We start from the raw sequence: 13,248 nt of genomic DNA, 5'->3' as shown, positions 1-13,248 counted from the left end.
GGAACTGGAGGCTCCTCCGCCGGCTCCACATTTTCTTGATTAAAATCCAAACATGTCCCTGTGTTTTTATTCATTGCTGACGGAGATGGTTTGAATAAAGTTTGATCAGTCTTTGTCAACAGGAGATAAAACTCGTGTCATCAGTCGGGTCTGGAGGAGGCAGCAGCTCCTGGAGCATCACTTCTCTGCTCTGTGATTCGCTGTGCCGGTTTAAAATGTTGTGGAGGAAAATATGGAGGGAGATTAATGTCACGAAGACCGTCACACTGTTTGAGGGTTGTTGTTGCAGACCGTATAAAGATGGACGACACTCGTCCCATGTACATGAAGGAAGCCAAAATATCTCTGATTGTGGAGCCGTGGGTCGAGGTCCCAAACCTGACCAATCATGTCATACGTCATGATTGACAGATGAGACTGTTTTTATATCATCAAATAACTAATTCAAACCAACTGATCAACTGAACAAACATCAGAGAGATAAGAACGACCTGAAATGACAGAAACATCTTTACAAACATTTATTTAACGTCTACTTAGATGTTTTAGTTTGGTCCATGTCCCATCTACTAACATGGAGGTGGCAGGGTTTATGACGGATATTGCAGCCAGCCACCAGGGGGCGATGAAGACACTGTGGCTTCACTTTGAGGGAGCTGTCATGTCGTCCATCTTTATTTACAGTCTGTTATTAGATGTTACAACATAACACACCTGTTAGTGGGATAAGATCATTTCTGTCTTTGGATTTTTCACGTGATTTATCAACGATCAGAAAAATTTAAAAACAACCTTGTTCACGTTTTAATTGAAAAACTCCATTAAATAAATTAAACAATCTGAATTACAGAGTTTAGTCAGAACCGCAGCTCCGGTCGCCTGCAGCTCGGCTCACTGTGGTTTCCTCCGGCTCTCGTGGCATTAATAACCCTCCATACTCTTTCATCCCGTTTGAAAGCCTGCTGCTAGGCAACAACATGGTTTTCTGAATCAAACTTTATTGGAATTAAAAAGATGCTCCACTTCTATCGCGCATATCCCTGATGCCACAGCGCCACCATGTGTCCTGCGGCACATCAGAATCATGAAACCTTTATATATGTCAACACTTCTGCTCTGATTAATGTTCATATTCCAGAAGACGTTTTATTTTAACACTTACAAATATAAATAAATATCTTATTCCAACTTTCCAGGGAAATTTAATATTTCAACCAAAATCTGAATATTTGGTACAATGCGAAATAATGTTAGATACGATATGATAGTTTGTTTTCCTGCTGTGTCTGAGACGTGGAGAAGTTTGAATCTGTTTCAGGCGGCTGACCACACGATACTCGTCTCCGGGGACAATTACAGCTGCTCCATCCTGTCAGGTGGACGCTCCTGCTGCTGCCCCCCCGTCTCATTACCCAGACATGTGTCTCTGGGTAAGGAGCCTGCGGCTGCTCTGTCTGTGGAGCTGGAACCAAACAGGCTGATTGAGACACGAGACACAGAAAGAGCAGACAGGACGACGTCCAGGTGGATATTTAAAATCTGAAAGCTTCATGTCTTCCTCACGTTTTACAGAATGAAATGTCCACATGAACTCCACAAACAATGAATGAATAGATGCTGCAGATAAAATAACTGAAACTTCTGGAATCACTTTTCCAGTTTTGAAATATGAACACTAACGAGCGGAATGTTTCAGAGACTCTGTCACAGTTAGACAACAGTAACTAACTCCACATCTATAATAAGATAAGATAATCGTCATTGGTCCGTTACAGTTGTTACAGCAGCAGAGACTCAGAATGACGTCAGCAAGAGAACATGAAAATGAAAACAGAATAAGAAAGACAATAAAATAGAACAATAATACACACATGGAAATATTATTAGTAGAGAAACATATTTAACGGGTGATTATTGTTGTTGTTTTATTATTATATATGCAATAATTAAATTTATATCAGAGAGGGTTGAATATCTCCTTCCTACGGGTTCCTGCTCACGTGGGAGTGGAAGGGAATGAGAAGGCAGATATTTTGGCAAAACAACGACGTACAGGCACCATTAAGCAAAACTATCATTAACGAATACAGTCACAAAACATGGCAAGAATACAGAGATTTAAATTACACAGGAACACATTGGTACAGCATTCAAAAACATGTAGGTGCTCGTGCAATCATCCTGTGTCACTGCACTTTACTTATAAAGTTCTATAAAAACCATCAGTGAAAGGTTTTACTTTGTACATAGTCACATTGAATGATTTGATTCTCTTGTCTCTTCATCCTGAGCTGCTGCTGTAACAAGTGTGGATCAATAAAGTTTCATCTGAACTTTACTTTAGTGCCAATCTACCGCTGCACTCTCCTCCTCCTCCAGACGGTGGCGGTAATGCACCGATGAGTTGTTCGCCAGCCGCCATTAATCCCCAGGAGAAGAAGAAGAAGTCCGCGCTAGCAGGAGGCGGGTAACAACACGGAGCTAACAACACGGAGCTCCGCGCAGACACACACCGACACCGGGTTCGGTTCTGAAAGCCACCGGGAAACGGTCAGCACCGGGTGAGGAGCGCGCACACACACACGCCGCAGCGGCCCGGGGGGGAGTGTGGGAGTTGTAGTTCTCTCCGCAGTGGGATGGCGGGCTAACAGGAGCTAACCGCTTTGAACCGGGGGCAAGTTTGAGCGCGCGAATCAACTCCGACGTTTATTGTGAAGAAGAAGGAGAGAGAAGGTGGATCTTTGATTTACAAGCATTTAGTTGGCTGCTGCTGTCCAATAAGTATTTCAATATGTAATAGATAATACTTACAACGGCGGCAGATACTTCCTGCAGTTTTCACATATTAATCCAGATTGTTGGTATAAACTTGTATTTACAGTCTACAGAGAAGTTGAACTCTATGAAATCCTCTGTGTGCTTGTTGGTACACATCTGGATACAAGTCTCTGTCAACCCGTTTGTCTTCCTCCCGTCAGGACACGTTGACACTCAGACGGACGGAGGCAGACATGAGTGAAGTGGTGGAGGAAGCCGTGGACAGCTCTGCAGTGTCCGAGGAGCAAGTGGAGGACCAGCAGGAGACGTCGCAGGAAGAGCTTTCCAGTGTGAACATGAGTCGTGTCAAAGCATCCGGTAAAGAGACGTTTGACACAACAGCTGATTCTTCTGTGGTGGTGAAACCTGAAACGAATCAGTTCATACAGGAGCTGTCACTGGTCGTCATAGTTTAGTCTGTGGCTCAGTTTGCTTTAGATGTTAAACTTCTTCACCGCTCTAAAAACAGTAGTTGGCAGTGGCAGTGCACCGCAACTGCTGTTTTTGAGCAGTGAAGAAGAAGGGATTTCTGGGGGGGGGGGGCGGCAGTTTTTGAGGGTGAAAGTACTAAAATGCATTAAAGACGTGGTATCACATCAGTGAAACATAGATTCACATACTCGCTAATGCGCGACTCACCATTTACGGCAGCATCGGATGCATGTTTGATGCTGGTGTTGGTTGTGGAACATCTCTATTGTTTACTTTCTGTTTTTCATCCTCGTTACAGTTGTTGGTGACATCATCGACGGCAAGCGGCCAAAGAAAACCTTCGAGAGGTTCAATTTCCAGGCACCCAAGCAAATGGAGAAGCTCAAGATTGAAGATGGTGAATATTCAACTATGAGAGACATGGCTTCATTCCTGGAGATGAATATTTGTTATTTAAAGAGGAGCTATCCGGATATTTACAGATATAATACTGACGTTCTTTTGACTTCACATCTTTTCAGGTAGTGGAGATAAATTAGGAGACATTCCACGCACCAGCTTCCAGCTCACCAAGATGAAGCCAGCTGATCTGAAACCTCTTCACGCCATCCTGTTCGACAGACTGGGAAAGGTACGAACATCCGCAGCCGTCGAGATGAAACCTTTTCACCTTCGGTCACTTTCAGTCCCAGTTTATTTAAGGATGATCTCTTTGCTCTTTCAACAGATAGCCACAATAAAGAAGAACTTGCGTCTGTTTAACGGATTTGGTTTCGATGGCGACAGTGAACAGTACATCAAAAAACGAGACAAGCTCCGCACGTAAGTTTCTGTGTAGAAACTTTCATCTGGTTGAATCCGAGGCTCAGTGAGCTTTACCTGATCTACAACTCAGCATTACTTTTCAACTCTGGGAATGAAAGCGGAAACATTCTCCATCCTTCAAACTGTGTTGATATAAACCGACAATAGACTGTCTTTACAATGACAAATGACTTTCTATGGAAATGAATAACTACATCTATTTAAAGATTTGTTTTAATTGCTGAAGGTGAACAATGAGCTTCATGTTTTCTTCTGTTCTTTTGATGCAGAAATTCAAATTTCAACAACAAAAAGCTGAAAGTTGTCTGTGGTGTTTTGGATCTGAAGAAGAACGGAGCTTACATGGATCTGGTCGACAGGATCATGACTTTCCTCATTGCACCTAAAAACAGTGGGAAGGTGAACTAAAGGAATCATTGCTTGTTAAAACATGATACAGTGACAATAAATAGTGTTTTTATTTTCTTATGATGAAATACATTTAATTTCAATGTTGAAGTTTTAAGTAAAGTTTATCTTGTAGTTTCAAACCTTAAAGTTTAGATTCTGAAGCTTCTGTTTGTGTCTCTGCAGCGTCGCCCTGCGAAGAAGAAGAGGACGTCAAAGAGGAAACTGTCGGGCGACAACTCGAAGACACCGACCAAGAAAAAGAGCAAATCCAAACCCATGAGCTCGTCCAGTCCCAAAAAGTCCAAAGCAGGACGCAAGTCCAAAGCCAGCGGCATTTACTCTAGCAGTGACGAGGATGATGACGAGGAGGATGATGAGGATTATGATGTGAGATTTTCCGACCCAAGCACAGAACTGGAATGTTTGTGTTCTGATCCTCTGGGAAATGTTTCATTCACTTTCCAACAATTGTGTAAAATTTTTGGTTAATGGAATTTTTTTTAGGCCCAAACTCCACATTGTTCAAGCTGATAAGTACCACTATTTGATGACATTTTTACTTTACATATTTCTTTTAGTAGAAACTGTTAATTAATACCAGCAGTATTTTAATAAAATTGCTTTAAATGTTCATGTATAAGTAATTTTCTCTGCTACGCCCTGACAGTTTAATAAATAATTTTGTTTTACAGCCCAAAAAGAAGAAGCCTGCTGTGGTCAAACCTGCGGCCAAGACAAAGAAGGCCGACAGCAGCAGCAACCGCAAAAACAACACGAACACAGGTGAGAGGGATCTGATCTAAACGTGTTGGTTCTTTAAAGCTGATCATCTACCTGGTGATAGAAAAAGATGAGTGTGAATCACCTGTCAGTGTAAGTAACAGACCATTTCCACAGTCGGCCTCATCACAGCTTTGTGTTTTCACGTGCAGCAGACGACAGTTCAGACGACGACGAGCCGCTCATCAAGATGATCAAGAAAGCCCCGACCGACGGACAGCTGAAGGACACGGTCCAGAGTTTTGCTGAAGGAGGCGAATCTGGAGGAGATGACCATGAAACAGATCTGTCAGAGGGTGAGAGGCCGCCTCCGCTCACAGGCCTGAGAAAGGAGCAGAGCTATCTTTACATCCTGCACATTTCAAATTCATTTTAAATGAATAAGTCATCAAATAATTACAACACTTTCAGGTGTTTGACAGCTTCCCAGACCACGACCTGAGCAGCAAAAAGGACTACATCAAACAGACAGTCAAATCTGTGAGTATCTGAACACACACGCATATATATATAATTAATTAATCCACTCTTCTCAACTTAAACTTATTTATAACATATGTTTTTTATGTTCAAGAATTTTAAGGCAGTCGTAAAAAAGCCCCAGTGAAGTGTATAGAAGTTGGTTTGATGTTGGTGTTGTGACCGTTCTCTCACAGCTCATCACATGAAGATCAGGAAGTCGTGAAACTTCACAAGAGAAGAAGAGTTCAGCACAAAGGACTGAAAAGTTTGTTTCATTAGTTCTGTTTGTTTTCATAAAAAACTGTTTTATACATGATTGTTTTTTATTATTATGAATGTTTCACGTTACCTCCACATCGTTCATCTTTTTTAATGCTCTCTGCTCGAGTCCAAAGCAAAGTAGGAAAAAACATTTTTACCAATAAAAAAAGGACAATTTTTCAAAACAAGTGGAAAAAACCAACATTTCTTCAACTTTACAAACTGTTGTGTAGTTTTCTTCAGTGAAGTCGACTTCATACAAGAGTTTGTATCAGAAAATCTGAATTAAACAACTGCTCTGTTAGAAAATGTTTGATTCATTAATTCTATAATTTGACTTGATGCATTTGGCTTCAAATACAAGCAGTTTTGCAGGTTACAATATTGGACATTGTAAGAATTCATGTGTTTTTGTGTTTGTTTTTATTTAAAACACATTTCTACAAACCTGATCTTTGCTTTTGACTCATTTTTATTTTTGGATAAAAATGTGTGTTTCTTATTAGATTAAGTTATTTTTGATTTAAACATTTGTAATTAATTGTCTTGAAGCTGAAAACAGTCAAACCTTTTTTATTGTGGATTTTGGATTTGTTCGTTCCCTTTGGTGATTTTCTCTGTCAAACATCATTTACACTTTTCACATTCATAGATTAACAGTCGTTTACTTCCTGAATAAAATTCTACCTTTTTTAACAAAACTGTCTTGATGTGGTTTGAGTCACTTCTTGGTTGTTGAACTTTAACTTTGACACGTTTCACTTCTCAAAAAGAATTCATCAAGGTTTTGTTGTGAACCTGAACATCAGTGAACATCAGTGAGGAAACGCTATGAGGCCGATTTCCCAGCAGTGGTTTTGTGTTGTGGGAACTAAATCTATTTACACTGACATTATGGGACCGAAATCCAGTCTTCATGTCAATCATTAAATCTACTTGTGTTCTAGGTTTAAGTTCAGTTTAGGGTTAGACAAGCAACATTGACAGACGGTAGGGGGCAGCATCACTGAGAATTACTCAGGTGTAGCGTAGAAGAAGAAGAAGAAGGTGAATCCCTGCCTGTCTCTGATTGGTTTACCCTCGTGTTTTGACTCTGACTATCCAATCACTGCCCTGCTTACCTAACTGTAACCAATCAGAGATAGAGTAGGGGGCGGGTCTTCTCGCAGCTCTGGCGGAGAAGACCCGGAGAAACGAACCGTGACGTTGTTGAGACTCGACCCGGAACAGGACGCTCCTCCGTCGGCTGCTCTCTGCTGACTGTCCCCGGAACTGGAGGCTCCTCCGTCGGCTGCTCTCTGCTGACTGTCCCCGGAACAGGAGGCTCCTCCGCCGGCTGCTCTCTGCTGACTGTCCCCGGAACTGGAGACTCCTCCGCCGGCTGCTCTCTGCTGACTGTCCCCGGAACTGGAGGCTCCTCCGTCGGCTGCTCTCTGTTGACTGTCCCCGGAACTGGAGGCTCCTCCGCCGGCTGCTCTTTGCTGACTGTCCCTGGAAGTGGAGGCTCCTCCGTCGGCTGCTCTTTGCTGACTGTCCCCGGAACTGGAGGCTCCTCCGCCGGCTGCTCTCTGCTGACTGTCCCTGGAAGTGGAGGCTCCTCCGTCGGCTGCTCTTTGCTGACTGTCCCCGGAACTGGAGGCTCCTCCGCCGGCTGCTCTCTGCTGACTGTCCCCGGAACTGGAGGCTCCTCCGTCGGCTGCTCTCTGTTGACTGTCCCCGGAACTGGAGGCTCCTCCGCCGGGTGTTCTCTGCTGACTGTCCCCGGAACTGGAGGCTCCACCGCCGGCTCCACATTTTCTTGATTAAAATCCAAACATGTCCCTGTGTTTTTATTCATTGCTGACGGAGATGGTTTGAATAAAGTTTGATCAGTCTTTGTCAACAGGAGATAAAACTCGTGTCATCAGTCGGGTCTGGAGGAGGCAGCAGCTCCTGGAGCATCACTTCTCTGCTCTGTGATTCGCTGTGCCGGTTTAAAATGTTGTGGAGGAAAATATGGAGGGAGATTAATGTCACGAAGACCGTCACACTGTTTGAGGGTTGTTGTTGCAGACCGTATAAAGATGGACGACACTCGTCCCATGTACATGAAGGAAGCCAAAATATCTCTGATTGTGGAGCCGTGGGTCGAGGTCCCAAACCTGACCAATCATGTCATACGTCATGATTGACAGATGAGACTGTTTTTATATCATCAAATAACAAATTCAAACCAAACTGATCAACTGAACAAACATCAGAGAGATAAGAACGACCTGAAATGACAGAAACATCTTTACAAACATTTATTTAACGTCTACTTAGATGTTTTAGTTTGGTCCATGTCCCATCTGCTAACATGGAGGTGGCAGGGTTTATGACGGATATTGCAGCCAGCCACCAGGGGGCAATACAGACAGGACGACGTCCAGGTGGATATTTAAAATCTGAAAGCTTCATGTCTTCCTCACGTTTTACAGAATGAAATGTCCACATGAACTCCACAAACAATGAATGAATAGATGCTGCAGATAAAATAACTGAAAACTTCTGGAATCACTTTTCCAGTTTTGAAATATGAACACTAACGAGCGGAATGTTTCAAAGACTCTGTCACAGTTAGACAACAGTAACTAACTCCACATCTATAATAAGATAAGATAATCGTCATTGGTCCGTTACAGTTGTTACAGCAGCAGAGACTCAGAATGACGTCAACAAGAGAACATGAAAATGAAAACAATAAAATAGGCTATAAAATACAACTTTCACTACGAATGGAAATATTATTAGTAGAGAAACATATTTAATGGGTGATTGTTGTTTTATTATTATATATGCAATAATTAAATTTATATCAGAGAGGGTTGAATATCTCCTTCCTACGGGTTCCTGCTCACGTGGGAGTGGAAGGGAATGAGAAGGCAGATATTTTGGCAAAACAACGACGTACAGGCACCATTAAGCAAAACTATCATTAACGAATACAGTCACAAAACATGGCAAGAATACAGAGATTTAAATTACACAGGAACACATTGGTACAGCATTCAAAAACATGTAGGTGCTCGTGCAATCATCCTGTGTCACTGCACTTTACTTATAAAGTTCTATAAAAACCATCAGTGAAAGGTTTTACTTTGTACATAGTCACATTGAATGATTTGATTCTCTTGTCTCTTCATCCTGAGCTGCTGCTGTAACAAGTGTGGATCAATAAAGTTTCATCTGAACTTTACTTTAGTGCCAATCTACCGCTGCACTCTCCTCCTCCTCCAGACGGTGGCGGTAATGCACCGATGAGTTGTTCGCCAGCCGCCATTAATCCCCAGGAGAAGAAGAAGAAGTCCGCGCTAGCAGGAGGCGGGTAACAACACGGAGCTAACAACACGGAGCTCCGCGCAGACACACACCGACACCGGGTTCGGTTCTGAAAGTCACCGGGAAACGGTCAGCACCGGGTGAGGAGCGCGCACACACACACGCCGCAGCGGCCCGGGGGGGAGTGTGGGAGTTGTAGTTCTCTCCGCAGTGGGATGGCGGGCTAACAGGAGCTAACCGCTTTGAACCGGGGGCAAGTTTGAGCGCGCGAATCAACTCCGACGTTTATTGTGAAGAAGAAGAAGAGAGAAGGTGGATCTTTGATTTACAAGCATTTAGTTGGCTGCTGCTGTCCAATAAGTATTTCAATATGTAATAGATAATACTTACAACGGCGGCAGATACTTCCTGCAGTTTTCACATATGAATCCAGATTGTTGGTATAAACTTGTATTTACAGTCTACAGAGAAGTTGAACTCTATGAAATCCTCTGTGTGCTTGTTGGTACACATCTGGATACAAGTCTCTGTCAACCCGTTTGTCTTCCTCCCGTCAGGACACGTTGACACTCAGACGGACGGAGGCAGACATGAGTGAAGTGGTGGAGGAAGCCGTGGACAGCTCTGCAGTGTCCGAGGAGCAAGTGGAGGACCAGCAGGAGACGTCGCAGGAAGAGCTTTCCAGTGTGAACATGAGTCGTGTCAAAGCATCCGGTAAAGAGACGTTTGACACAACAGCTGATTCTTCTGTGGTGGTGAAACCTGAAACGAATCAGTTCATACAGGAGCTGTCACTGGTCGTCATAGTTTAGTCTGTGGCTCAGTTTGCTTTAGATGTTAAACTTCTTCACCGCTCTAAAAACAGTAGTTGGTGAAAGTACTAAAATGCATTAAAGACGTGGTATCACATCAGTGAAACATAGATTCACATACTCGCTAATGCGCGACTCGCCATTTACGGCAGCATCGGATGCATGTTTGATGCTGGTGTTGGTTGTGGAACATCTCTATTGTTTACTTTCTGTTTTTCATCCTCGTTACAGTTGTTGGTGACATCATCGAGGGCAAGCGGCCAAAGAAAACCTTCGAGAGGTTCAATTTCCAGGCACCCAAGGAAATGGAGAAGCTCAAGATTGAAGATGGTGAATATTCAACTATGAGAGACATGGCTTCATTCCTGGAGATGAATATTTGTTATTTAAAAAGGAGCTATCTGGATATTTACAGATATAATACTGACGTTCTTTTGACTTCACATCTTTTCAGGTAGTGGAGATAAATTAGGAGACATTCCACGCACCAGCTTCCAGCTCACCAAGATGAAGCCAGCTGATCTGAAACCTCTTCACGCCATCCTGTTCGACAGACTGGGAAAGGTACGAACATCCGCAGCCGTCGAGATGAAACCTTTTCACCTTCGGTCACTTTCAGTCCCAGTTTATTTAAGGATGATCTCTTTGCTCTTTCAACAGATAGCCACAATAAAGAAGAACTTGCGTCTGTTTAACGGATTTGGTTTCGATGGCGACAGTGAACAGTACATCAAAAAACGAGACAAGCTCCGCACGTAAGTTTCTGTGTAGAAACTTTCATCTGGTTGAATCCGAGGCTCAGTGAGCTTTACCTGATCTACAACTCAGCATTACTTTTCAACTCTGGGAATGAAAGCGGAAACATTCTCCATCCTTCAAACTGTGTTGATATAAACCGACAATAGACTGTCTTTACAATGACAAATTACTTTCTATGGAAATGAATAACTACATCTATTTAAAGATTTGTTTTAATTGCTGAAGGTGAACAATGAGCTTCATGTTTTCTTCTGTTCTTTTGATGCAGAAATTCAAATTTCAACAACAAAAAGCTGAAAGTTGTCTGTGGTGTTTTGGATCTGAAGAAGAACGGAGCTTACATGGATCTGGTCGACAGGATCATGACTTTCCTCATTGCACCTAAAAACAGTGGGAAGGTGAACTAAAGGAATCATTGCTTGTTAAAACATGATACAGTGACAATAAATAGTGTTTTTATTTTCTTATGATGAAATACATTTAATTTCAATGTTGAAGTTTTAAGTAAAGTTTATCTTGTAGTTTCAAACCTTAAAGTTTAGATTCTGAAGCTTCTGTTTGTGTCTCTGCAGCGTCGCCCTGCGAAGAAGAAGAGGACGTCAGAGAGGAAACTGTCGGGCGACAACTCGAAGACACCGACCAAGAAAAAGAGCAAATCCAAACCCATGAGCTCGTCCAGTCCCAAAAAGTTCAAAGCCATGCTCATTTACTCTAGCAGTGACGAGGATGATGAGGAGGAGGATGAGAAGGTGGGGGCGTCGGCTGAGGCTGAGGGATCAGACATGGAGGAGAAACTGTCAGAGAAAGAGGAAGACCAGTCCGACAAGTCGGAGCATTCTGCTGACGAAGAGGAGGAGGAGGATTATGATGTGAGATTTTCTGACCCAAGCACAGAACTGGAATGTTTGTGTTCTGATCCTCTGGGAAATGTTTCATTCACTTTCCAACAATTGTTTAAAATTTTTGGTTAATGGAATTTTTTTTAGGCCCAAACTCCACATTGTTCAAGCTGATAAGTACCACTATTTGATGACATTTTTACTTTACATATTTCTTTTAGTAGAAACTGTTAATTAATACCAGCAGTATTTTAATAAAATTGCTTTAAATGTTCATGTATAAGTAATTTTCTCTGCTACGCCCTGACAGTTTAATAAATAATTTTGTTTTACAGCCCAAAAAGAAGAAGCCTGCTGTGGTCAAACCTGCGGCCAAGACAAAGAACGCCGACAGCAGCAGCAACCGCAAAAACAACACGAACACAGGTGAGAGGGATCTGATCTAAACGTGTTGGTTCTTTAAAGCTGATCATCTACCTGGTGATAGAAAAAGATGAGTGTGAATCACCTGTCAGTGTAAGTAACAGACCATTTCCACAGTCGGCCTCATCACAGCTTTGTGTTTTCACGTGCAGCAGACGACAGTTCAGACGACGACGAGCCGCTCATCAAGATGATCAAGAAAGCCCCGACCGACGGACAGCTGAAGGACACGGTCCAGAGTTTGCTGAAGGAGGCGAATCTGGAGGAGATGACCATGAAACAGATCTGTCAGAGGGTGAGAGGCCGCCTCCGCTCACAGGCCTGAGAAAGGAGCAGAGCTATCTTTACATCCTGCACATTTCAAATTCATTTTAAATGAATAAGTCATCAAATAATTACAACACTTTCAGGTGTTTGACAGCTTCCCAGACCACGACCTGAGCAGCAAAAAGGACTACATCAAACAGACAGTCAAATCTGTGAGTATCTGAACACACACGCATATATATATAATTAATTAATCCACTCTTCTCAACTTAAACTTATTTATAACATATCTTTTTTATGTTCAAGAATTTTAAGGCAGTCGTAAAAAAGCCCCAGTGAAGTGTATAGAAGTTGGTTTGATGTTGGTGTTGTGACCGTTCTCTCACAGCTCATCACATGAAGATCAGGAAGTCGTGAAACTTCACAAGAGAAGAAGAGTTCAGCACAAAGGACTGAAAAGTTTGTTTCATTAGTTCTGTTTGTTTTCATAAAAAACTGTTTTATACATGATTGTTTTTTATTATTATGAATGTTTCACGTTACCTCCACATCGTTCATCTTTTTTAATGCTTCTCTGCTCGAGTCCAAAGCAAAGTAGGAAAAAAACATTTTAATCAATAAAAAAAGGACAATTTTTCAAAACAAGTGGAAAAACCAACATTTCTTCAACTTTACAAACTGTTGTGTAGTTTTCTTCAGTGAAGTCGACTTCATACAAGAGTTTGTATCAGAAAATCTGAATTAAACAACTGCTCTGTTAGAAAATGTTTGATTCATTAATTCTATAATTTGACTTGATGCATTTGGCTTCAAATACAAGCAGTTTTGCAGGTTACAATATTGGACATTGTAAGAATTCATGTGTTTTTGTGTTTGTTTTT

At 42.1% G+C, this 13,248-nt stretch overlaps 1 protein-coding gene and 1 pseudogene across 1 annotated transcript; both read left to right on the top strand.

Annotated features, from left to right (window-relative positions):
- The first annotated feature begins 2,433 nt into the window (after window positions 1-2,433).
- Window positions 2,434-6,108, top strand: LOC117776237 (annotated as a pseudogene).
- A 3,147-nt stretch (window positions 6,109-9,255) lies between these two features.
- LOC117776236 (protein DEK-like) lies at window positions 9,256-12,930 on the top strand. Its single transcript, XM_034609948.1, has 11 exons — window positions 9,256-9,408; window positions 9,833-9,981; window positions 10,311-10,409; window positions 10,534-10,643; window positions 10,740-10,834; window positions 11,107-11,236; window positions 11,411-11,767; window positions 12,013-12,103; window positions 12,253-12,395; window positions 12,511-12,579; window positions 12,756-12,930. Exons 2-11 carry the CDS (start codon window positions 9,858-9,860, stop codon window positions 12,765-12,767), a joined length of 1,230 nt encoding a protein of 409 aa, XP_034465839.1. The 5' UTR covers window positions 9,256-9,408; window positions 9,833-9,857; the 3' UTR covers window positions 12,768-12,930.
- The last annotated feature ends 318 nt before the right edge of the window (window positions 12,931-13,248 follow it).

This window comes from Hippoglossus hippoglossus, chromosome 16 (genome assembly GCF_009819705.1).
Source record: "Hippoglossus hippoglossus isolate fHipHip1 chromosome 16, fHipHip1.pri, whole genome shotgun sequence".
Classification (NCBI taxonomy): domain Eukaryota; kingdom Metazoa; phylum Chordata; class Actinopteri; order Pleuronectiformes; family Pleuronectidae; genus Hippoglossus; species Hippoglossus hippoglossus.
Note: the sequence above shows the minus strand (reverse complement) of the source record. Positions and strands in the feature narration are given on the sequence as shown.